Source organism: Mchenga conophoros, linkage group LG2 (genome assembly GCF_057382185.1).
Source record: "Mchenga conophoros isolate Kocher_MC1m ecotype Shallow Benthic linkage group LG2, M_conophoros_male_GT1.1, whole genome shotgun sequence".
Classification (NCBI taxonomy): Eukaryota; Metazoa; Chordata; class Actinopteri; order Cichliformes; family Cichlidae; genus Mchenga; species Mchenga conophoros.
The window spans coordinates 3,019,990-3,046,642 of record NC_140527.1 but is presented as its reverse complement, the minus strand read 5'-3'; the positions used below and the strand labels follow the sequence as shown (position 1 = coordinate 3,046,642).

Sequence of the window (26,653 nt, the reverse complement as noted above, 5' to 3'; positions counted from 1 at the left end):
GTTCTATCTAATCTAATCTAATCTAATTCTGAGTCGTGCAGAGACTAAGATGTAACTGGCTTTTGTTGTTTTGTTTCTCTGAGCATGGGAGCAGCATATTCACCCATGGCAGGGCGAATATGCTGGGATGTGTCCTCCTGGAAAGATGGCGACTGTCTTGACTGTTTGCACTTGTGAATAATCTTAATAAACTTCATATCATCTGGTAATGACTTCGTAACCTCTCTAATACTGATGGGCAGCAACAGCTGCTGATGTCTTTCGCCCTGGATGCTCCACTAATTCTGCTTTTTTCCACATGCTGATGAACAGTTAATCAAGTGCACTTGATTAAGAGCATCGGGTTGCTACTAAACTCCTATGGAAGCAGTAAAGTAGTACTTACTTCAAAGGGCTGCACAGAGTCCTATGAAAACATTTGTGGCTAGATAGTAGCAGTAAATTTCACTAACAGTTGTAAATAGAAGTGAGTCACCATAGCAACAGATGCCTGCAGTATTCACCAGAAGACTGAAAAATAATCTTCACTATGATTTACAGGCTGTAGCTTATAGGAATCTGTGTTCAGTTTAGCTTTTAATCCGGAAACTTGACAGCAAATGGATTCAATTAAAACACGAATATTTATAATCTTTGATTTCCTCCATTTCCTAATTGCCTTTTGTGTTGTGGGTGTGTCTGTCTATAGTTTTCAATTTCTAGTTCACACCCTAAATAATAATATGGATAATAAATTGCTTCTACTTTCTGATAAGTTAGACATCGTTTCTTTAGGCCGGCTGTGTGCTTCCTCACCACCTGCTGCTTCTCATCTGTCAGTCACCGGCTTCATCAAACTCCATTAAGAAATCCTTCGCTGCCCTACTGACTTCAGTATAAGGAAGCCGACCAGGAAGACTGACGCTAATCTCGACCGGGTTCACATCAGCCAGCTCACCCTGTTGTACTTTGTTGACTTGTGGTCATCTGGAAGCAATTAAGCAGGAAGGTTCAGCTATTGCTTTGTGGACACTGCAGGATTAATATAGCTGTAAAACAAAGGCACTGCTGCTACATGACTGACAGTAACTCAAAGAAGACTTCCATGATGACAGTGCTCTTGGACGGCAAATGACACTAACAGCTAAAGTACTTCTTATCCTCTAAAAGCATTCAGAGAGGATCCAGACTGCTGACAGATTGTACTGATGGAATTTTATGGTTACATCAAGTGAAGCTTTTGATTTTTATTCTCTGGCTGACAGAACTTTTTGGTAACACAACTGTACTGTTACAAATACACTTACAGTCAGAGTCTGATATTAGCTTCCTTGGAGCGGTCTACAGGGGTGGTTACTACGGGCAACCCTTGGCATGGATATAAGGCAATAATTCAGCAAAAACAATTATGTTTGAGCGTAGCTGCTACTGTAGGAAGTGTGTGTGTTACTGGCCGTTTAGGCTCACTGTATGCGCCTGTGGATGTTTGAAGAGGTAAAAGCAGCTGAGGCCAACAGTTCATCAAGTTATTCAGGCCAGCGCCCCCCTACTGTGAAGCTGATGTGTGTGTATGTGCGTCTAAGACTCTTGGATCGATACTGTAGTTGGTAACAAAAGATGCTATTTCACAACTCACTGGACTGCAAGCTACAGCTACACACACACACACACACACACACACACACACACACACACACACACACACACACACACACACACACACACACAGAGCAGCTGGTTAAGACACTGCAGGCAGCTGCTGGACATCCTGCAGACTGGAGACGCAGCCACATGACCTGAGCCGTCCCTCACATACACTCATTTCTAATTCTGTCGCTCTTGGTTACTCTCAAAGAAAAGCTGAGCATTTTTAACTCTTCCACCTCCAACTCCAGGTCCTGTCTTTGTGGCAGTGCCACAGCCTGCATACATCATAGAGCTCTCACTGCCACCTCGGTCACACATCACCCTTGACACCTGCCTCCGTCTCATTCGTGCATGTTTCTCATTTCTACAGACTTTCCATCCTCTCTACTCCAGAACATGCCTCCCCCTCAAGGCTTGACTCCCTACACTCACTTCGAGCATCTCCATAGCCTCTGTCACCCTGTCCACAACCACAGGCTCAGAGGTCAGCCCTGATGTAATCCCAGATCCACCCAGAACCGCTCGCATATTTCTCTGCCACTCCTGACTTCCTCCTCCTTCCTCTAGAGTCACAAAGACTCTGTGTGCCCTTCCCTTACAAACCTTTGATGCTATTGTTAAAAGTTATCCCTCTGATGACATTTCTTCTGTGTGATTCAAATGTGTTTGTATTTTTCACTTCTCACCAGGCTGCTGCTCTCTCTTCCTCCTTTCTTCCTGCTCCTCCCTCTCTCGGTCCTCCTGCCGGCAGGGTCGACCCTCCTGGTCTCGTGGAACGATGGGGCCATGGAAAGGACACTGAGGAGACACAGGCCTCGCTCAGTTTGGTGAGCCAGAGGGAGACCAACAGCTTCTCACTTTATGACAGACTCCAAGTTTATCCTGTTACCTTGAAGCGGTCCTGCCGCTGACAGAGCTTGCCATCACCCAGTGGAGCTCTGCAGAAATGGCTGACAGGAACGAAGCTCCCAGGGAAGGAGATGTATCTGCTCCTGCTCTCTGCCAGCAGCTCTTCATTCTCCACCTCCTCCTCCACCTCTGCTGGAACCCAGAACTGGTGCTGAGAGGCTGACCTGCAGCGGAAAGAATGTGACACATGTTAAATGAATGTTAAAGAAGAGTAAACGCTCTGTAGCTTTAATATCACATTAAAATGATCCTTTTTACTTTATCATCTGTGACACAACACACAGATCAGTAAACTAGGGACGGTGCTTGTCTGGTGCATACTTAATGATCCTGCCAGCGCTGGGCTGCTCCTGACCCCAGTAGAACAGGTCCAAACCAAATGGAACCACTGGAGCGTTGACACTGGTCTGCTTTGAAATGGACTGAGATGAACTGGGCTCCGAGGAGCTGCTGCTAAATGGAACACGTTTGGAGAACCATTAAAAACCTTTCCAAGTTCCTCAGACTTCACACTGTTCTAGTCTCTCCTTTATATTTACAACAGTTGGCGTCACTGAGACATAACACGGCAGTGTTACTATATGACTATAATGTAGTGAGAAGAGGAGGGGGTGGGAGATGGTTGCTGGGGGTTTACAGAAAGCAGACCTGCAGAGGCAGCGGTCAGACTTCACCTGGATTCTATGGGCGGCGGCATCTTCTCTCTAAGGAGGTGCAGTGTGGCGACAACAGAGGTTGGATCCTGAACCTCTTCTGCAAGCTGCTTCAGCCGCCTCATTGAAGAATAAGAGGAGGAAGAAAGAGGAGGAGCTGCAGGTTTTTTAGTGGAAGGTTTCTTTTCTGCGACTGATCCTGTTGAGGTGGAAGGAGAGGGATCCAAACCTGCAGAGAGAGGCGGATATCAATGTGTAAGGACCGGTTCGTCTGACATCTGGGTTTATTTTCGCTCCAGCTCCCAAGAACTAATAGTGAAAACACGCTGCTCACTCTTCCTTCCTCTGATTAAAATGGCCAACATCAGTGGTGATCGCTAACATCACCTGCTCATTAATGTCACCTGAGAACATGGCCGCTGAAACTTTAGCATGCTTTCTGTGCTCTCTCCAAGCTGCTGAACTCTTGAGCCGCTCCCTCTTACATGTTTGGCTTCTTAGGAGCCAGACTTGAATTTTTGAAAGTGGTATTGAGCGATAGTTCTTGAAACCTTCACAGAACCTTCTGAACCCCGAGTTGTGTTCATTGGAGTGTGAGCATGTGCGCACATTAGACAGAAAGTAAGTGCAGAAAATTAGTGCTGAAAATGTGTGTGAATGGGTCAATGAGGCATGTTATGTAAAGAGTTTTGAGCACTTGAGTATATAAAGAAGTCCCCTTTTATTTTCTGCCCACATTGGTACATCTGGGATTACTGCCTGATCTGGAGTGCCGACAGGAATGAAGACAGACCTCCAGCAGTGTGGGGTTATATCTCCAGGATAAGTGAAGTCAGACGCTGGCTGTTGTGTGTGTGTGTGTGTGTGTGTGTGTGTGTGTGTGTGTGGTCAAGCACAATATCATCTGGAGTCTCCGGGGATTGAACAAGACTTAAACACACACACACAGCAGGTGAGATCAGAGGGATGCAGTAAGCCGAGAGCTGCCAACATGCTGATCCCAAACATTATTAGGACTGACCCGAGTGCTTCAGGGATTCAATCACTGGCACAAGAGACTAACACAAGTCATTCACACGGTGCACGGCCTATTCAAACAATAAGACAGGTTCATATTTTCCGACTCTTTCTTCTTCTTTAATTAAACGGTACATGGACTGTTTCTTATAAAGAGCTTTTCTTTTCTGTCTGAGCACTCAAAGCACTTTGCAGCACACTCACTGAGTCATTCATACAAGCACTACTTCCTATGGGTAAGTGCTTTCTATCTAACATTCACACATATTCATACTCCAAAGCAGCGGTCCCCAACCCCCGGGCCTCGGACCGGTACCGGTCCGTGAGAGTTGAGGCCTCAGGTGTGAAATGTGTGGTTTTCAGGGTTTTTCTCGGTTTTCAGCGTTATTTTGTTATCGTTTTTATCGTTAACTCTGTTTTCCTGGGTCTTTTCACGTGTGTTATGAATAAATTTTCTTTTTTCGGTACCGGTACTAGTTTTATTTTGTTGTATTTATCCGCGACACCTTAAAGGCCGGTCCGTGAAAATATTGTCAGGCATAAACCGGTCCATGGCACAAAAAAGGTTGGAGACCGCTGCTCCAAAGGATGCACTGGAGAGGACCTTGATGTTGGTATCTTGCCCAAGGATGTGTGGCATGTAGACTGGAGCAGGCAGGAAACAAACCAGCAACCGCCTGATAAGAAAACCAGTCAACTTAATAATATAAAAGATGGCTAAAGCTACTGTGACATCGCCATTCGATTAGTAAAGTTCTGTCTTAAAGCCTCATTGTTACAGTCACCTTCTTACAATAATCAGAAAATGACAAGCAAGGGATGAATCTGAAGGACATTGTATGCTCAATGTAGCCCTGCCCTAAAGCATAACCAGCTTTATCATCCTTCTGGACATCATTTACTAAATGGACATGCTATTTTCAATAACACTCAAAGGTAGTAGCTGAGGCCATAAACCTGTCAGAAAAGCTGTGTTTCTGAGGCCACAGAGCAAAGAAGATGAAGGTCATCTTCCCCCTGAGCTGCTGGCTCACAGAAGCATCTGGTCATCAGGAGGAATGCAGATAAAACACCTGGAAGACCTTAGAAGTCTATCGTTTACACACAGTCCACTGGAGAGCATGCATTAACTGAAATGACTCAGTGATGTTTTAATCACTCTATTCTTTGCACTGTTTAAGCTTCAACCAGCACTCTTCGTGTCCTCTTCTCCTGCACTGGGTTCTTTTGGGCACGAACTGCAGAATCAGTTCATGCTAACAACAAACTGCTAATATAACAGCAGCAGATGGAAATGGGGAATAAAGTCAGGGACAGGGAAAAACAACACAGTAACTGTGATCACGATTTCCGTAATTTACTGTGTTGCAAATGGAGTTAGTGAATCCGGAGAAGATACAGGCGGCCACCGGAAACGAGATTCGAGAAGCATCTAAAATGACAGAAAGCAATCGCATGGAGTTTACAAGCCATCCTGAAGACTGACTGTGCAATAACCGAGACAGGCTCGTTGAAACAAAATACATCTACTTCCAGAGACTGCACAAACAAAACCCCAACAATTCAATCAACTGGTAAACATCTTCCTGACTTTCAGCTGAAATCTATGGGATGATTCTGTAAGAGCACAGCTCATGACAGCTGTATCCGGTTGTTCAGTCTGACGTCACTAGCCGTGTCTGGGCCTAAACTCCGCTGCAGGTCCATATATCAAACGATCCCTATGGCATTACTGAGAGTTGAAAACTGTCTAAAGTCTTTCATCTTTAATAAAATGATCAGCGTTCTGCTCTACCAGGTGTAACAATTGAGTTTAACATCCAGGCATCCATGAAAACGGAATTTATGACATTTAACGGAGTTAGAAGCTAGCGAGCTAACTCCCTGCTAACTTCTATCTAAATACAATATAGCATGTCCTGACTGCGGGGGTTTGGAAACAAATTCAAACGTACAGCTCTGTTATCACTTCCAACATAAATGAAGACAGAAAACTAAACAGCAGTGACGTTTGTAGGGTTACTGAAGTTGGGCTAGCTGGTATATAATGATGTGCTACGTGACCGCTAGCGACACAGCTATGTTAGCATAATATAAACAAGCTAACTTTTTTTCCACTGATAAAAGTTAACGTGAGTGTTCTCGGTGGTCAGGAACAAATATAATCGCATGGCAGGATGCTGTAAAAGGACCAAACTTCAGCCAGGAGAACAACTGAGATAATCCATCCACAATACGAGGTTAGTCATTCATATACTGCTGCATGGGCTGGGCTGTAGCTACATCCTAAGGTTTTAAAAACTGAGCTTAAATAAATGATTAGCGGTAATAAAAGCCGAGGGAGGTCAACAGTGATCACTGACTGTTTTAGGAGCTTTTTGAGATTAAATAGAAGAAAATACAAAGCATTAAACATGTTAACAACACAAAAGCCATAAACGCAGACTACTTTAGGCCCGGAAGTAGGATTCGTCACGTCATCACTTAACGACCGGATAACCTCCAATAAACGACATTTGTTGCTGATAATTTTGTGTTTTTTGTTAAAATCAGATTTGACTGGTGAGTGTAGTTTTACATGACAGTGATTTTTTTAAATAATTCATGGCGCTTTTCCCAGTTCATGGAGATTGGGAATTAAAAATACCTCCCCAAACACACACAGACACACCTGCTCATTTCAGAGCACCAAATGGAAGAGGTTAGTCTGCTTGTTGTGGATGTTAAGACACACAGATCAATGGGAGGAAATGTGTATAGTAGTGTGTGTGTGTGTGTGTGTGTGTGTGTGTGTGTTTGTGCGCGTGTGTGTGTGTGTGTTTGTGTGTGTGTGTTTGTGCGCGTGTGTGTGTGTGTGCCTGGGTTGTTAGAGAAAGACACAAATGCGGGGGGTTAACAGGGTGCAAGAAAAAAAGAGTGAAAGAGAAAGAGAGGAAAGGCAGGAAGAGGTATTGATTTTCCCAGGTTAAGCAGGGCCTGTAATTAAAATGTTAATTTGAGAAAGAGAGCGATAGTGTACTGACAGCAGAGAGAGGGATAAGAGGACTGATAATCAGGATGACAGAACAAGACAGAGAGGTGGAATGAGAAAGTGGAAAGAAGGGGACACGGGAAGACGAGAAACAGAAGGAGTGGACGAAGTCAGGAAGAATTGAAAAAAAAGAAGAGGAAATGCTAAAAAATGATAAATGTGATCCACTGGCAGAGATGAAAAGAGTGAGAGGAACCGAAATGCTATTGTGATCAAGGAAATTAGGAGAGAGAGGAAAATGGATATGATAGGGGAGGAACAAAGACGAACTCTCACCCATCCATACATCGGATTCTACTTTTGATCCTGCAGGACCATTAATTCACCAGGTCAAACCCCTCACCTCTCGACCCAACAGGAACATTCATTCATTTAGTGAAGACAAAAATTAAAGCAGAAAAAGAAATGAAGCTGCCCGTCTGAGTAAATGCAACATTCGGTGTTAACATTTACATTTCAGCTGAGTACTCACTACAACCTGTTACCAAGGCTTCAACGATCCATCCTTACATTTATAATTATGCAAGAGCAATGTGTCCAATCACATTTGGGTTTCTGAAAAGTCCTGGACTTCATCTAAAAACCAGCAAAAACTCGTAAACATTTGGATTAAAGATGAAAGCCTGTACCTGATTGTTTGATTGAACACCCACTACAGTGATGTGTGCAGGCAAAGCAGAAACACTGAGTCAAAGTCCAAATACTTCTTATTTCTTTACAATTTAAAGAAGATGGCATTGGGACTCTGTGTGTGCGTGTGTGTGTGTCCATTTGACGATGGGTGGTAAAATCTGAGTGCAGGGCTAATAGGGGCTCATTAAAGAGGTTGCATTGTTAATTTGGTGTGGCCCCTCTAGATCATTACCTAGGCCACTAATCACCCTGACAAACACACACACACACACAAGTGCACACACACACACGCACGCACAAGTTCACACACACACACGCACGCACAGCTGTTTTGGGCCCATCAGATATAATCTAATTACTCTAACGTCTAACTGATTAGTAATGGAGGGAGGCGGGAGTGGATGGGTTCACAGGTAAAACAGGCTCAGTGTGAATGTAATGACTCAGGAAGGTGGTGCCAAGCACTCGCTGGGGGTCAAAGGTCACAGTGCAGCCAAACTACATAGCTGAGCCAGCAATAAGTGCCTGGGCAACAACATCCTGTGTTATGATGTCATTAACACTAACACATAAATATGGTCGGCCTCTCTCTTACACGCACACACAGTACATAACTTCACATATGAAATCGTATGAGTGATGGAGGGGTGGAGGCAGCGCTGCTTGTGGCAGAACACACTAAAATCCTGAGAGAGGTTTTAGTATTTACTGTTGCCTGGAGCTTGTACGTATTAAAAACAGTCAAACTGCAACTTAGATTTGCAAAAAATGTTATCATGTAGCTGACATAGCAATAAAATGCACAGGCGGCTGGTTACTGACCTGAAAATTTGACCTTTAACCCAGTTTGCTGCCTGGAGGCTAGACATGATCCATACATGTCCAATGCAGCCGTGGTATACGAGGGACTCTCACAGCCATTCATATGTAAGCAGCAGAAAAAGGCTTGCAGAAACAAGAGTGTCTCTATTACAAACCTACGCTGCCTTCAGGAGAGATCAGCGCACATCATGCAATTTGTCTCATTTCAGCCACCAAACATCTTTGGCAAACTCCCCATAAGAAACTGGCTTTCTGTGTTTTTTATTTTGTGGGAAATCACAACACAACTTTTGTTTCTTTTATTTTTAAAGTGACTCCTATTTTTATTGTGCATGTCCAAGAGAATGCAGCTTCACTGTAACAGACGTCTGAGATGGATGCCAGCACACGCTAACGTTTGAATTTTTACCAAGACATGGACATGGACTAAGTATTAATTTATTAAAGTCGGATGAGTGTGTGATCAGTTAGGGAAGAGCACACAGAAATGCAAGAGCTTGCCGAATGCAGAGCAGGAACGGTTGTACCAAGCTTTACACATCCTGGGAGCCGTCACAGTCAGCTTTGTGATTCCCCACAGAATCACAGAAAGCATCACACCATTCTCTGATGAGGAGTTTATCAAAGAGTGTCTGAAAAAACAAAGAATGAGAATGTGGCCCTCGCCAGGCGAACGGTAACAAAACACACTGAGGACACTGCAGGACACCTGGAGCTTCAGATGAAAAACAAATGCGATCATTTTGGTTCTGGACAAGACCTCTGATGTCTACAACACAGCCCAGTTACTCATCTTTAAATATTGGATAATGACAGACCTTTAGATTAGGACTGGATTAGGACTAGGCAGGACTGCTTTGTTCACCGAGGTGATGTCCAGATAAAAGTGATTGAAATCAACCCAGAACTGAAATTGGTATGTGCTAAAAATCAACCATATTGTTGATGTTTTAACTAAAATAGTTAACTTGACAAGACGTTTGCTGCACTTTCAGAGGAGACTGAAGATGGTGACATAGGCTACCAGTCAGCTGTCAGGTGTTTACTGGGCTTTTTGATGTTGCTGAGCTGGTAGTGCATTGATTTAAAAAAATATACTAGACTGTTGCTTTGGCCGTGTTCATCATCTCTGGGATTACTGTTGTCTTCGGCCTTCTTTAGCATTAAAATCTGTTTGGACGAGAGACAAGCTATAAAAACCAATTCAACACTTTGAGTCAAGTTCAGACATTATGTCTCCTTCATTTATAACGTCATGACAAGGGAAGGCCATTAATCTGACAGCCTACTGTCCAGGAGACAGTCTACCGTCCAAGAGACATTACTGTCCAAGAGACAGCCTACTGTCCAAGAGACATTACTGTCCAGGAGACAGCCTACTGTCCAAGAGACAGCCTACTGTCCAAGAGACAGCCTACTGTCCAAGAGACAGCCTACTGTCCAAGAGACATTACTGTCCAGGAGACAGCCTACTGTCCAAGAGACATTACTGTCCAGGAGACAGCCTACTGTCCAGGAGACAGCCTACTGTCCAGGAGACATTACTGTCCAAGAGACAGCCTACTGTCCAAGAGACATTACTGTCCAGGAGACATTACTGTCCAAGAGACATTACTGTCCAGGAGACATTACTGTCCAAGAGACAGCCTACTGTCCAAGAGACAGCCTACTGTCCAAGAGACAGCCTACTGTCCAAGAGACATTACTGTCCAAGAGACATTACTGTCCAAGAGACAGCCTACTGTCCAAGAGACATTACTGTCCAAGAGACAGCCTACTGTCCAGGAGACAGCCTACTGTCCAAGAGACAGCCTACTGTCCAGGAGACAGCCTACTGTCCAGGAGACATTACTGTCCAAGAGACATTACTGTCCAGGAGACATTACTGTCCAGGAGACAGCCTACTGTCCAAGAGATATTACTGTCCAGGAGACATTACTGTCCAGGAGACATTATTGTCCAGGAGACATTATTGTCCAGGAGACAGCCTACTGTCCAAGAGATATTACTGTCCAGGAGACATTACTGTCCAGGAGACATTATTGTCCAGGAGACATTATTGTCCAGGAGACAGCCTACTGTCCAGGAGACATTACTGTCCAGGAGACATTACTGTCCAAGAGACATTACTGTCCAGGAGACAGCCTACTGTCCAAGAGACAGCCTACTGTCCAAGAGACATTACTGTCCAGGAGACATTACTGTCCAGGAGACATTACTGTCCAGGAGACAGCCTACTGTCAAGGAGACATTACTGTCCAAGAGACATTACTGTCCAGGAGACAGCACTGTCCAGGAGACAGCACTGTCCAGGAGACAGCCTACTGTCCAGGAGACATTACTGTCCAGGAGACAGCCTACTGTCCAGGAGACATTACTGTCCAGGAGACAGCCTACTGTCCAGGAGACAGCCTACTGTCCAGGAGACAGCCTACTGTCCAGGAGACATTACTGTCCAGGAGACATTACTGTCCAGGAGACAGCCTACTGTCTGAGAATCAGTAGAAAATAGTCAAGGCAAAAGTTTTATTAAACACACTTAAATGAAAACTGAAAGCAGACGTCCTCTGAAGCTTTTGAATATTTTTTTTAAAGGAAGTCAAACAAAGTAAAAACAAAACGACCAGTTTTGGGACAATATTAATGATGAATTAAATTTCAGAATAAGGGCTTGTTATGGACAAACTATCATGAATGTTTCCTCATTAAAGATACAATCTGGACTAATGATATCGAAATACTTCATCATGTTGGCTGCTTTTCCTTTGTATTGTGCAGAAACGTTTGTGGGCACACGCACATAAATCCACTTAAGAAGCACATTACCTGCGTTTTACCAGCTGCTGAAGGCCAGTACTTTAAAGTGCGATCGTTTATTTGTAGAGTACGTGTGTGGATCTCAGGAGATCAGGACAGCAGCTTTGTAGCTTAACCTCACTGTTTGTGCACGTGTCTGTAGATTTGAAGTGCACATGCATGTGTGTTTGTGTACATAAACTCACCGTACTCGGCTCGCAGATGCTCTGGAATGTGTGGCTCATAACCTTCTTTCTCTGGAACTTCATCAAAATCATCATCGTCGTCATCCTCCTCTCCGTCTGAAGAGACCTTCATCTGAGGAAGGGGAGAATCGTTAGCTTTTTCATAGTTTTGAGTGTGAAATAACAGCTGCTTCATTTCATTAAAAGTATGTCCTTTTATGTTTAAGCATCCAGTTAAAGCAGCTGCAGGAAACTCCACACATCTAATCTAATGTTGTAGATGCAGTCATGTAAAAGAAGATGTCCTGTGGAAAAACATGAATCAAGAAGGCAAGTAGAAGCCAGACGCTGCTAATCCACAACAACAAATGCACGCAAACCTCAACAAACAGAAACAGCGCTGTAAAGAAGATTGAGCTAACATTGTCCTGGGAAAGACTAAATGTCATGCAGAAATTAATCATTTCAAGTTACTTAAGGTGGTTTGATGAACTATTGAACCATGGGGTGCAAGCTGCCTTCTATCAGCCTTAACTTGAATCTTTATTTTAATTGTTTAATGACAAAAATGGGCCATGAATTTTTTCACATACTGCATAACCACAATCAATCTAACAGCGCACACTACTCTGTCGCTGCACCCGAATACCGCTGTAATGGCTGCACCACTAGATGGCAGCATATACAATTCGTGCGACTCTCCTGCGGATCACTCTGGTTTTCTTATTAGCTAAGGGGAGAGGGATGGCAATGTGTGTGTGTCTGTGATGAGCTTCTATCAGTAGTAAGCAAAATTTATGGTTTTTAATTTCCTGGTGAGCTTGTTAGCCATTGGCTGGGCTACAATGCAGAACACAACACACACACAGGCTCATTTCCATAACACAAATCCGTGTGCGTGCATGCATTTGTGTGCGGTGGCCCTATGCTTTTAACAGCTGAGGAGCCACACACACAGAGTCGCACATCTGGCAGTATAATAATCACAATGATTAGTGTTATGAGGAGCAGTAAAAGCTAACGTTAAACTAACCTCTAATTCCCAAACGCCTCTTTTTCATTAGAGTGTAATACCCGATTGTGTGTGTGAGAGCGATAGAAGGCTGCTGCGTTACTGCTGATAAAGCCCATTAAAATGTTAGAATTGGTTTACCAATAATGAGTCCCTGAATAATTACCCACATGTCCCTCCCCCCAACATATATACACGCACACATTTACAGCTCAACCACAGGACAGACTCAGTTAACCGTGTCACAAAGCTGGATACACACCTCTGATCCACTACGCAGAGACCAATTAAAACACTTCATATTACAATACTCAACATTCAGTTAACAAGCAACTAAACAATTAAAGCCTAATTACCTCTCATTAATGCAGCTACAAAGGCTGACGTATTGTGGAAGAAGGTTTGAATCAGAGAGAAATTAGACCTCGTTTATGACATGTGAACAAATACGGTACAAGTGGATTAAAACCTCTAGAATAAATATGCATTAAATTACTTCAATTTCAATTCAATTTTATTCATACAGTCACCTCGAGGCGCTTTATATTGTAAGGTAGACTCTACAATTGGGTACTCAAAGGAGCTTGCAAAGAAAAGCGTCTGGACTTTTTTAAGTTGCTTGAAGACGTTTCACCTCTCACCCGAGAAGCTTCTTCAGGACACTCTTTAAGGTCACTCTTTAAGGTCACTCTTTAAGGTCACTCTTTCGAGGATGCCAATGTTCACATTTTGGACAGAGAGGACAGATGGTTTGAAAGAGGAGTGAAAGAAGCATCTATGTCCACTGTGAGCGACCATCTTTGAACAGAGGCGGGGTTTACGACACCAACTCTCTGCCATCTATAATCCAGTTTTGAGATCCTTCCCAGACGCCTTAACGCCCACTCACATCCTGGGCCATCTGACCTCAGGAATTCGCATGATAAGGTGGGGCCAGGTTTCACAATGAACACACCCGAAACTCTGGCTGATTGGGACCCACACCCAGTTTCCCACCTTGGCTCAGGCGATTAGAGGATCATCAGGGGTCCTTTTGTCCCTCTGTGGGGGAAACTCCCACTAGGTTTATATCTGGGACTCTCCACCATTTGACCTTAGAACTGAAGAAGCTTCTCGGATGAGAGGTGAAACGTCTTCAAGCAACTTAAAGAAGTCCAGACGCTTTTCTTTGCAAGCTCCTTTGACTACGATGACCTGGATGACTGAGAACCTTCACAGACATACAATTGGGTGCATTTCAATAAGACTTAATAGAGAAAGGCTCGAGTTTTGCAGCAGTTAAATACTTTTAAAATTAGAAACACTGACGTGAAGTCATCTGAGTGAAATGACTAACTCGCTAACCTTGAACCAAAATAACTAGCTGCTGTGTTTATTGTAGCCACAGTGCAAACCGTCGATTCATTCATTGTATTTTCTTTGTTTACTGACTGTTACTGATATTTACAGGATCCTGAGGCACTGTGACAGCAACCCTTACTGCTGGCGTTTTAACCACGCCGTGCTGCATCAGTATGTGTTGTTGGTGGATCACACAGATACCTGCTAATAAGTGCTAATTAACATATAAATACAAACTACAGTTCAGTCATTTAAGTTGCCAAAGTGAGGTCCGCACACCGTGTGTGTGTCAGCGTACCTGTCGATCAAAGCGTCATGCTCTGATTGACAGGCTCGTTGTAAAATAATTCATTCACTCACCTTTTGTTATTTATCATGTCATAAATCCAATTGCAGCAGGCTCTAAACATTTTCAGATAAAACCAGCCATGATAAGATGGGAGTCTGTGGGAACCAACTCACTCTTGGAGCCAGCTGATTAGAGGAACTGCAGGGTTTTGGGTTTTTTGTGGGGTTTTCTTCCTTTAGTCAATTTTCACTTCATTTTTATTTATATATCACCAAATCACAACAACAAAGTGCCTTATATTGTAAGATAAAGACAATAATACGAGCCTTTTCTGGACAGGAAACGAGGAAGAAGCAAACCCAGGCCCAAACCCCGCAGACGCTGCAGTTCATGTACATTTCCCAGCTTAGGTGTTATTAATACAAATATTCGTTTCTTCAAAGGAAAGATTTTGCACAGAGTGAACATAAAGTCTGAGATCCTGATACTTGACTGAAGTTTTTATTATTTGAAAAAGCTGAAAGAATACTGCTAAACACAAGAGTACAAACCCCAAACTTTCTCTGTTATCCACTCTGCTGCTATCCTTATTCATCCTCGGAGGACGACGGCTCCGCACACAGCAAATGCACACACACATATACACACAGATATAGTCTCTATAGGTTTTTTGCTTGTCTACTTTAATCCCGGCTGGTTTATTCTGTTCTGATCAATGACCTAAGACTAAGAAGTGATCACCCAGCTGGACGAAAATCCTGCCCTAACATCATCCTTTTTCCCCCTCTTTCTGCCTCTTTGTCTCTAATTCACCTTAATTTAATCCTGATAGCATCGAGTCCTGTCGGCCAGCCTGGCAGAGCTGTAAGTCTCACAGTAGAATTAGCTTTCCCCTAGAAACATTTTGCTGACGGGCAGAGCACTTAAAATATGGCTTCTATTCCCCCACATGGCTGCACGGGGGGCTGCTTTGCATTTTAACAGAGCTTTGGTTTATTCCCTGGGACACACACACACACACACACACACACACACACACACACACACACACACACACACACACACACACACACAGGGAGAAAACCACACGGTAACACTGAGTTCCCCACGGGAGATAAAAACTGCTTCTTTAACTGAAACTCTAGATCTAGCAGACAAATTAGAAGTGATAGTTTAAGTAAAGCGGAGCCATGCGTCACTGTAATAGGAAAAGGACAAAACAAATATTGGTAACTTTCACATTAAAAACAGGCCCAGATAGAAATAAAAATAGCTCCGGAACAGAGCAGAATAAATAAAAAGTTGTTTAAGTAAAGCAGGGCTATGTGTTACTGTAATGGCAATGTTTACTGGCAAATAAAATAAAGCAGAGAAATGGGCGAGGATGAAAAATAAGCATTCCTTTAACAAGCAAATAAAAAGAGATCTGTTGAAATTGGCTGCTAAAGTTGAGACCATACATTATTTGGGCAATAAAACAACTGTGGGTTTGCAATGGCGACTACCTACTGAACTCATCCCCAAAAACTCTGTTCTTTCTACCAAACTGTCATTTTTTTCCTAAAAAAAATAAAATCTATAACACAATCTATCAAAACGCCACAAAATAATAGCACGTCAAAGTAAGAGAATTTAGGATTTTCTCTCTAACGTATTCGAGTAACAGCAGAGACAGATGCAATGCTGCGAGGCAGCACTGGACACTACTCTGACACCAGGATGAGGAGGACGTGTGGTGTCACTGGCATCACAGCTGATACGACACCATCAGCACCTCCAGTTAAAAGTCAAACTGACCAATGAGGTCAGCGTATGGAGCTCTATGAAGTTTTCTACTATTGGATCTATGCAATGTCATAAGGGACACCCCTGACACGGGCACGTCTAGCTGGGAGGGGCTGCACCAAGACGCTGTATAAAATAAACAACAAGTAATTTGAACTGCAAACCAGTGCAAACACAGAGATGGAGACAAAGTCCTGAGCTAAACTCCATCCGGGGTTCAAGTAACCGATAACTGGACAGTGACTGTGAGTCAGGTCACCTAACATCAGCTCTCTCATGTCTGGCAGGAAATCCCGACACACTTTAGAGTGAAGCTTGTTACAGCAAATGCATTTTGATGTTAAGATGTGCACACAGTACCTGCCTCAGACCCACAGCTGTGGGGGGAAAGGTGCAACTAGAAACTAAAGTATGTCCCTGCATCCACAGGTGTGCTGCTTATTCAGCTTCTACGCCGTCTCACCCTCTGCCCTCCCCCTCCTCTCTCTTAAGTAAGACTCTTATCCTTTATAAAAATGATGTGAGGGCGCCGCCTCGGACAACTGCTCCCCTGACTTCATTTGTCTCTTGGCAAGTTTGATGGCGCTGCATTTAAAAACCCATTCAATCTTATAAACCAAAAATTAAATGTAGTCGAGTGTGATGGGCACTCAGTGCATCTGCTATTTATATGCTAATGTACACTCAGCCTGCCAAGGCCTGGCAAATTATTACTGCACAGCCATAAGTCAGGTGTATGGCAGAGAGGGGAGGGGCAGGTTAACCAGCACACAGACACACATGGAGGGCGAGAACAAGAGTGAGCAGGAGGAAGCGAAGGGGAGAAGGAAGGAGGAGAGGAGGCGAGAAACGAGGAGGCGAGAAAGCCCTAAAACGCTGCCCGTGCAGACACGTTATATATAGCTCTCCGGCAGGCTATGCACACACTCGCTGACGAGATAATTTCATTGTACATTTGAGGCCGAAATGGAAAATGTCTGTCGGGAATACCGACTGGCTCTAATGCCGCCATTATCACAAGGCATTTGCTTTAAGAGAGGGCAAGCGAGAAACAGTTAGCTTAATGAACACATCATACACAAATGCTTTTCTAAACATACAGTCATCTTCTTCGCAATATCACGCATAAATTACGTGCGCACATCTGTGCAGATATTAGAAGCTGAGGCGTGCGCGTGGGGACGGCTGCTGCTCTGTAACTCGGCGCTTCTACTTTTCAGCCCAAAACTGACACAGAGCCATTTTATCACCTTTGCCTTCTGGAGTTTGTGGACTACATCATACGTTTCCCACCTGGCCTGGAGGCAGGTGTGGGTCAGCCGCCATCTTTGCTATTTTAATCATCGATTACGTTTACTTATAAACCTGTAAGTAACCCATCTGTGAGACCCTGCTTCAATTATTACCACTGTTACAAGACATTCCTTTTTCCATCTTTGCTTTGTTGAGGAGACCCAAGGTCTGCTGCCTCTGATTGATTTCAACATATTTACAAACTAATTAGGCCTAAAGCTCGCAGTGGAGCCTGACCTATTCAGGGCTTGATTTGCCACAACATCCCACATCTCTATTACCATCTTGCACTTCTATTCATTACTACCTAGAAGGATCCCATGGGATCCACTCTAATGACAAAAAGCTTTGCACTCCCCTCTCTCTGTAGTCTCTTCTCTGCCGCTTTACCCCCATTACCCTCACACACACACACACACACACACACACACACACACACACACACACACACACACACACACACACACACACACACACACACACACCCCCTTTGTCTCTGGAGAGCAGTCAGCTTATATGATGTATAAGGTGACATCTTTATTTCACTAACCTAGCCTGGCAGGTCTATTAGCCAGCCTGGAGCTTCTCAAACCTTCCCCTGTCAGCGAGCTTATTTTCAGCTGTCTAGTTCATTTCCCCCTCCCAGCCCGTCTCAATCTGTGATCAAAACAGTCATTATTATCCACTGTCACCTACTACCATAGTGAAATTACCCTGCTATTCTATTTTACTAGTAAAACTACTGAAAGCTTTGGCGAGACAATTAAAATGTCCAGAAAAACCTTTCAAAGAAGGACCGGGCTACGGAGCCTGGTTTGGTCCTTTGGTCAGTGGTGGACCGTGACTATCCCAGTGCATCCATCATTTCCAATTTGGAAACCCTTCCTCTTTCATACTATCAGAGATCCTTGATGAAACCAGACTGTGCCCAATCTGATTCACTGCATTATACTCCAGTAGCAGAACCATCCATTTCCATCCACTCATATTTAGAGAATTGTTCGCTTTGAGCTGGTATACCAACTTTCAGTGGGCTTCTTAGGAGTTTGTGCAATGTACCCTATACACCTGCAACTGCAGTCATTTTGCATTAAATGATTCTAATAAGCACTGAAGTACCGCGTACTTCACCCCTTTGTCCGTTTGGCTCCACGTAAAAGAACGAGACTTCGCAAACTTGCTACGTCCATTTTTTAAATGCATGTTATGTGCACAAGATGATCCAATCAACCGAGCCGACAGTTTTCTGACTGGCCACAAATGAATGAACAACAATGAAGGCTGGATGCGAAGTTCTAAGGATTTATATGAAACCTTTTTGGCCAAATCGAGCAGGCAAATTCCCAAAGGTACTGAGACAAGTATATTTGGTGTCTATGTTATGTATAGAACTGAGAGAAGCCGGTCCATTCAGAGAATGGATGTACGCATGAGAAAGAGGGAGGGCTGGAAGAGAAATAGAGAGATAGTCTTTCTTTGTTTATCTCCAGTGAGAAACAGGCGGCCATATCCATTGTGCTGTGATAAGATGGGTTATCAGCAGTAAACAAGGCCCTGGCCTGTATGAATGGAGCCCGGAATGACTGAATATAGTCTTAAAAACAGATATGTTTAAATAAGTCCGCGTGTCTTATCCTTTCCTAAACATTAGCCCACGTTTTCAGTTTGCGGGGTTCGACAGATGCATATAGGATTCACATCTCATAGCTCTTACTGAAAATGCATTTCAAGCAGCCGCTGTTCTAAAAAGTATGCAGGGTCCTGTAGAAGACGCTGCAGGAGACAGCGCTAAAATGCTTAAAGTCCCTCCACACAAAACACAAAAAAGCTTTTACTAGCTGAACAGCACCAGCCTCATACCTGCAATGTAACAATATTAAACCAAAGAGTGTCGTCTGCTGTTGATCACAGCATCAAATAAATGGGATTTTCTTTGTCTTTTTCATGTCACAGCCTTCATCAGCAGACAGGAAGCACGTGCAACTGACACAACAAAGAAAAATTCCATCAATGGATAAAGGACAAATTTAAAAAAGGTCGAAATGATCATTCAAAAAGAAAGAATATAGCATATATTTAGAGATGCACGCGTTTCCATTTGACTCACTATCCTGATGTTATTTATTCAGCCTAAAGTGGCCATTCAAGGAACTGCAGTTTTCATTGTTCAGCCCCAGACACCAACAAATCCTGCAGCGCTGCATCACCAACGTAGTTACATTATATTATATAATAGTTACAGAGTCCGCCGTCACCGTGGAAATCTATAGAAAAAGGTTCAGATTGTCTGGACGCACAAATCTATTGTGATAACATTGCTCGCAGAGGTAGCAGCATTCTGAACAAAGCTAACAGGAAGCTCTTGGATGCTACAAACGAATTAAGTAATAGCAGGAGTCTCGGTGTAAGGTGCAACAGCAGAGCAACGTGGTGCAACGTGAGTGCGCCCAACTGCATCTGTGGGATTATTGGCATGAAAGCCTACAGCTTCACAGGGCCGTTTCCCCCCACAACCTTTACTTTTACTTCCCATCCACTCGACACTGTTTACACTAATTCGATTGGATGCGTGGTCATCACTTAAATCATTTTAAGCATATTTGCACTGCACAAGACACTTACACATGTGGATTGCACAACACTGGACATTATATTTCTTCATTTCCATTTAATACTTGTACAGCTGCTGTTATTGTATATATATATATATATATTTATATTTCTTCATACATCTTATTAGGGCTGAACGATATATCGCATTTGCGATAATATCGCGACATGATCAAGTGCAATTTTCTAACCGCAAAGGCTGCGATTATACTCTGGACATGTCCAAATTCATGGGCTGCATCCTCCTGAGGCCGCATTTGTAGACCGATTACGTCACAGCGACGCGCCGAAGGCTGTCCAAATTACTACCATATCCCAGAATTCATAGCGCGGCCCAGCCAAACTCCAGTTTCCAACAATGGCGGCCGCTACTAAGTTTTAAAATTACTCATACTAATCTTTCTGGGTCACAAAATAAACTTTTAACATATTTTCAGGCGAGAAAGTAGTTGTGTAAACATCAAATATCTGCTCGGTTTATCAAGATATCCCATATTTGCAAAAGTGCTTCGACGTTTTCAGAGGCGTCTGCTACCCACCAGCTCGACAGCTAGCCGGGAGCTCGAGGGTTACTGATGCGGCCGAGAACGGCACAACTCCCGGCACATCATTTTCAGATCACCGCGGAGTTTCGCTGCTCGGGTTAAACGTAATATATAAGTCACTTAGACAACCTAAAAATGTTATTGTTGGGCTTTTTTCAGTGTTTTGTTTGTTCGTGAGTAAATCGGTTTGGCTGAGATTAAAGTTATTAGATTAGATAAAATAAAACTTTATTAATCCCCCGGGTGGGTTCCTCCTTGGTTTTCACACAGCTGACTAAACGTCAAACAGAAAACTTATTAAACAGAAGTATGAGACAGTGGAGAATTTACACCAGTGTCTGGTTATATTTTAGATAGCAAGAAGCAGACGGCCGAGTTTATTAAACTCCACCGAGACAGCGGTGACGCTAATCAGAACTAGACCGTCCAATTTCACGCCTTTAAACTTTAAAGGCGTGTTTGTGTGTGTGTTTATACAATTGCTATTATGTTTGCACTTTATGTGTAATGTTACTGACTGCAGAGATCAGTAAGATGTGTGTATTTTTTATTTATTAGTTTTATTTATTTAATATTATTTTTTAATTGAATGACTGTCTAGTAGTTCACAGATGTCGAAAAACTGAGTGTGGTAAAGCCACTGATTTTGTTTATGTATATTTCTGCAATCTGCACATTGTACTGACTTTCATTTTAATGTTTACACCAGGGTTCCTTGTCAGCACTTTATGCTCAGATGTTTGTAAGCTAAAAATAAACTATTGTGTATGTTCAAATATACTGTTGTGATTGAAGAAGTTAAATAAAAATGTCAGTCATCAATTCATGCATCACCTCATGTCATCATAACAGAGGTCTGTCTTCCAGGAAAGAACAGTTTAAAATTAATGTAATATAGTATTGGCCATACTATATGATGTATTGCTTGTCTTTGTTTAATAATACAGAAGACAAAGACCTTAAAAAATAATCGCATATCGCATCGCAATCGCAATATTGGGGCAAAAAAATCGCAATTAGATTATTTTCCATAATCGTTCAGCCCTACATCTTATTCATAGTCTTTTTCTCTTTAGGTCACGAGCAGTTGTCTAAGCATATCGTACTGTGTATGACTGTGCATGTGACAAATAAAATTTGAATTTGAATTGACTCCACCCTCCTAGATTCTCTTTTCTCATTATTTAAACCAGCAGCTCTATCTGCCTCCATAAAGCTGCTCTTCCTTCTCTGCAGTTCACCCGTTATGGGAGACTATATTGAGAGGCCCGCTGTGAGAGAAACCAATCGCGTGGTGTGTCAGCCACCCGACAGAGAAGGACCCAGTAATGGAAGGCCTTTTAAGGTTAAAAAGGAAAAGCTAATTATGATAAAGGGGCTGTAAGTTGTGTGGTTATCACAGTGCTAGGCCTGCTGGTGCAGCAGACTGGTCCCTGACAGTGATAACCAGGCAGAGTAAGACGCCCGGCGCTCTGTCACTGTCACTGTGCCACTCTGTTCAGCTAAAGATGGATTCAGACTCTACAAATTTTATGCCTTTTTTCCCCAAACATGTAATGTACTTTGCATTTGTCGGTCCTTTGATAATGATTCTCTAGGATTTGCCTCTTTTTCCCCTTTTAGAAATTATCTGCACTTCAAGCATGTTGTAAGCATCTCTAAAACAGCAACTGTTCATCATTAAACCGCTTCAAATAATATGAAGCAGAGCTCTCGTGAAATGACATTTCCGCTGGTCGGAGGGGCCGCTTCTCCTGCCCCTCCTGCTCAAACAGCAGCAGAGTGGCGATCCCAAGTCAGATACAGAGGCAGCGAGATAGACCTATCAGCTATCAAGCCACGGGGCACATTAGCGGTGGTGAAGTGAATGAATGGGTACATCCTCCCCCTTGCTCCCCAATTTCTCCTCTCTCCTCTAATGCATTATGCATTATGGCTGTACCTCACTACTATCTCACCTCTCCCAAATGTCTCTACTATTAATATTTCCATCCTTGCTATCTCGATCTCTCATGAGACTTGGAAGCCCACGCAGGAAAAGACGTTCAAAGAAGAAAAAGGAGGAGGATATTTTATAGCCTTGCACATCAAAACAAAAAACAATGATGATGCGCTCGCTTGGTGACACGGATGCAGACACAACAAGGCTTGTCCTCATAGTACGCTGCGTGCTAGCAATGTTGCAGATGTGCAGCTGCGAGAAGTTAGTGGCAGCCCCACAGCATCAGCACTCTGCACTGACCACATTTGGACCCAAAGGGACCCTTGCACAGTGCAAAAAGATTACAATAAATCCCTGAAGAGCATCTACATGACAGAAGGGCAGCGATGGGTCTCGTTCAAAGTGTGCGCACTAATCTGTGGTTAACTGTGCATATAAACTCCACACGTACACGATTACAGTCACACTTTCACACAATGTGTGCGCGCACGTTTTCACTCTTACCTGCTCTGTCACTAGCTAACCTTTTAGAGATAGTTGCACGTTAGCTACAAGCCCTGGAGGTACAATGTGAGACTAGACTAGACTACGTAAGACACCACTTACTAACATTTCCCAAAATAGTCCTGACTGACTGAGTCAGAGAGTATCACGGCTCGTGGTGAAGCATGTGAAGCTGTGTTGATGGAAGCTAGAGCCCTTCTGGGACTAATGCACAGCTTTCATTGATATCAGCCATCAGCTGTTAAAAGTGAACAGAGTCAGGAATGTATGTCTCATGTTGTTGTACGTTCTACAAAAAGAAAACAGCATGTTGTTCAATTTGTCTTTTGTAAAATTGATGCATAAAATTCAATAAAAATGTCTGAGGGAAAGGAAGTGAACCGAGTCTGGGCTAGATCCGTTTTCTTCTCCAATCCAGGGTCATAATGGAGCTAGAGTCTGTCATAGGAACGGGGAAGGGCAGGGAGACCCTGCACAGGTCGCACAGTTTACAATCACTATTTAATCTAACCTTACTAACTGCATGTCTCTGGATTATGGGAGGAAGCCAGAGTACCCAGAAGGAACACATGAAGATGTGGGCGATCGTGGCTCAAGAGTTGGCAGTTCGTCCTGTGATCGGAAGGTTGCCGGTTCGAGCCCTGGCTCGGACAGTCTCGGTCGTTGTGTCCTTGGGCAAGACACTTCACCTACTGCCTACTGGTGATGGCCAGAGGGGCCGGTGGCGCAATATGGCAGCCTTGCTTCTGTCAGTGCGCCCCAGGGCAGCTGTGGCTACAACTGCAGCTGCCTCCACCAGTGTGTGAGAGTGAATGAATCGTAAAGCGCTTTGAGGGTCTCAAAAAGCGCTATACAAATGCAATCTATTATTATTAAGACACGAGAAGAACAAACTCCGATCAGATGGTGGATTTGCACCCAGCACAGATCTTCTTCCGACGTTGGCCAACTTTTGATCTGCTGTCTATGAAGATGGATCCCACGCGATCCAGGCTGTGGGGAGGCCAATCCATGACTGATAGTGAGCTTTTCCATCCCAGTATGCTTCTACTGCACCGGCAGTGTGTTTGGGATCATGAAGCCAACGCAAACGCTTCCCAGATGGCGTTGCATGGTGGATCCAAATCTGACAGTATGTTGTACTTTAAATAGTTTTGACAACATCAGAATCAGAATACTTTATTAATCCCGAAGGAAATTCTGCAGCACCACTGAAAGAAATGCAGACAGAAACCATGACAGAGCCTCCAGCATGTTTTACAGATGACTTCAGACACTCAGTCTTCTACCTTTCTCCTTATTTTGAGTCTGGATTCATCGCTCCATAAGCCTGTTGCTACTGGCTCTCCCAGGTCAGATCTTTGATGAACGTTTCTGTTAAAACATGCCTTTCACATACTGTTTTCAGGTTGCCACAGTCAGGACACTCTGCAGACTACGACAAGAACTCCAAGTTTTCTACCAATAGCACTTCAGGGATTACCTTGTTAAAGCCTCTTTAAAGTAAAGAAACACTGCTGTGTGTCTATCGAAATGTGTCATCTTCATAGATTCAACTAAAGAAACAAATTATGATGATGGATGAGAACCTCCTCCCCTCAGTCAGAACTGTGATAGATGGATGACCCAGAACATATTGCCAAGACAACAAAGAAGTGGCTAAAGCAAACATCACCTTCAAAGCCTTTACGTACAACATATTTCTCTGTCACGTACTGCTGACATAGCACAGAGTGAGGCTTCAGCCAGCTGTAGCAAAACCAAACAAACACAAGGACCCAATTTAGTCCAAATGCACCTTCCTGGATGTAAAAGGGAAACTTTTTAAAAGGGAGTTGATGACATATTGAGTGTCCTCGGAGAAGCAGAGATGACAGCGCTGACTCCAGAAAATTCTTCTATGGACTCCATTAAACTTCTCTCTCCAAATACAAAGAACCTTTAAAAAGCAATTTATTTTAATGGGAGTTCTGGTTGAGGAATCAGTGTCCCTCTATAAACACACTCAGGTTGCTGCCGCAGGAGAACGCAACAGAATTTAGAGAAACATGAAGCTTTTCTCCGTCGGTCACTGCAGAGAGGCAGCCAGGTATCAGCTGCAGCTGCTCTATCAGAGTCCTCACTCCTGTACTGTCACCTATGTAATGGAAGGCTCCCCTATTTGATTTACAATAGAATGCTGCCATCTACTGGTTATCTTCTATACGAGCACCAAATAAATCTGCTCACACATGTTAAATGTAAGCAAACAACTTTTTTTATTATTTAACAATAAGAGAGCCCCGTGCCTAATCTTAACTACGAGCTGTATCGTTAGCTATAACTCACCACTTTGCGGACCCTGGCCTTGTAGTCGATGTGAAGCTCTTTGTGTTTCTGCAGCGTGGCTTCCAAAGACCTCTTCAGGTCAAGTGCTCGTCTCAACAGCTGCTCCTCAGCACCTGATTTGGTGAACACCTGCACACACAGGGAAACCAGAAGTATAGCTAAGATGGCATCCATCCATCCACTCATCCATCCACTCATCCATCCTCAGACAGCTGCTCAGGCTGCCCTCAGTAATGTGACCAATAGAAATCATGCTGTGAGCCAGCAGGAGCGGGTTTGAAATAATCTAAATAATCGTGGATTCCAAAACCATGGTTAAGCATTGATGTAGGAACATTGATGTATGATAGCAGAGCCACTGCAGGTATTTACACCAGTATTTGTTCTCTCTAAAACAGTAACACAGTTAACGCACAGAGACAGAGGCAGACTGTCTCCAAACTCTCAGAACGCTGACTACGGTCTCTCTGTCCGCAATCTTATATATGCTGCTTATATATTCTTACATACACACAGAAGATACAAATATACGCACATCAAAAGAAGCAATGTTCTCAAAGTACTAAATGTCTAAAATAATATCTCACCCTCTGTTTACATGGAAACAAGTGCTCAGAAGCTTATTTTCATGTTTAATGCAGCGCTAGCAGAGAGGGGTGTGTGTGTGTGTGTGTGTGTTCTTACCTGAACCCAGCCCTGCACAGCTGGCAGATGTTTGGTTGTTATGAGTTTATGGAGGTCTATCACAGTGGAAACCACCGGCTCGTTATCCTCCGTCTCCTTCACATGAAGACCTGGAAGAAAAACTGCACTCACTCGTCTGACTGTGCGAACACATTAACAGGAAGGACTATCAGAGGCCTGTTTTGAGAAGGATTCTCATTAAACAGCATGATCCATTTACCTGGACACCGCTGCTCTACTCAGAAGAGCCCCGTGATATTATTTAGACATTTGTATATGAAATGCCACAAGTGCAACATCCTTCATGAGTTCTATTAGAGTCAAACTTATCTGTGGTGCAGTCACATGTTTACAGGCTTTAATAAAACAAGTGTGGAAAGTGAAACAGGCACTGTGTTATGTCTGAATGTTAACGACTGAACTGTAATCACACGTAACACATCGAGCGCTTTACACAGACAGGAAATCTCTGCTGCTCCCAAACCCTCGTCTTCATTTCACTGAACAGACCAAAGGCCTCAGTCTTCAATGAATTTTTATTACCTGCATTTACTTTTGCCCTGTTGAGATAAAAGCGTGAGCACTTTCAGCACTGCGTTCAGCTCTGAGTGAAGATAAAAAGTCAAATGTTCATCATCCAAAGCCAGA

At 43.4% G+C, this 26,653-nt stretch overlaps 1 protein-coding gene across 2 annotated transcripts in view; it reads right to left on the bottom strand.

Moving 5' to 3' along the window:
• Positions 1 to 26,653, bottom strand: part of uvssa (UV-stimulated scaffold protein A) — a 36,645-nt gene that overhangs the window by 4,045 nt on the left and 5,947 nt on the right. The window contains exons 7-13 of one of the 2 annotated variants that reach the window (XM_085283314.1): positions 26,006 to 26,115; positions 25,322 to 25,450; positions 11,694 to 11,805; positions 3,210 to 3,417; positions 2,857 to 2,988; positions 2,516 to 2,699; positions 2,313 to 2,424 (exon numbers count right to left, since the gene is read on the bottom strand). In XM_085283314.1, coding sequence (XP_085139440.1) covers positions 2,313 to 2,424; positions 2,516 to 2,699; positions 2,857 to 2,988; positions 3,210 to 3,417; positions 11,694 to 11,805; positions 25,322 to 25,450; positions 26,006 to 26,115 — 987 coding nt within the window. The remainder of the gene's footprint in view (positions 1 to 2,312; positions 2,425 to 2,515; positions 2,700 to 2,856; positions 2,989 to 3,209; positions 3,418 to 11,693; positions 11,806 to 25,321; positions 25,451 to 26,005; positions 26,116 to 26,653) is intronic. The other variant, XM_085283315.1, reaches the window with a different exon arrangement.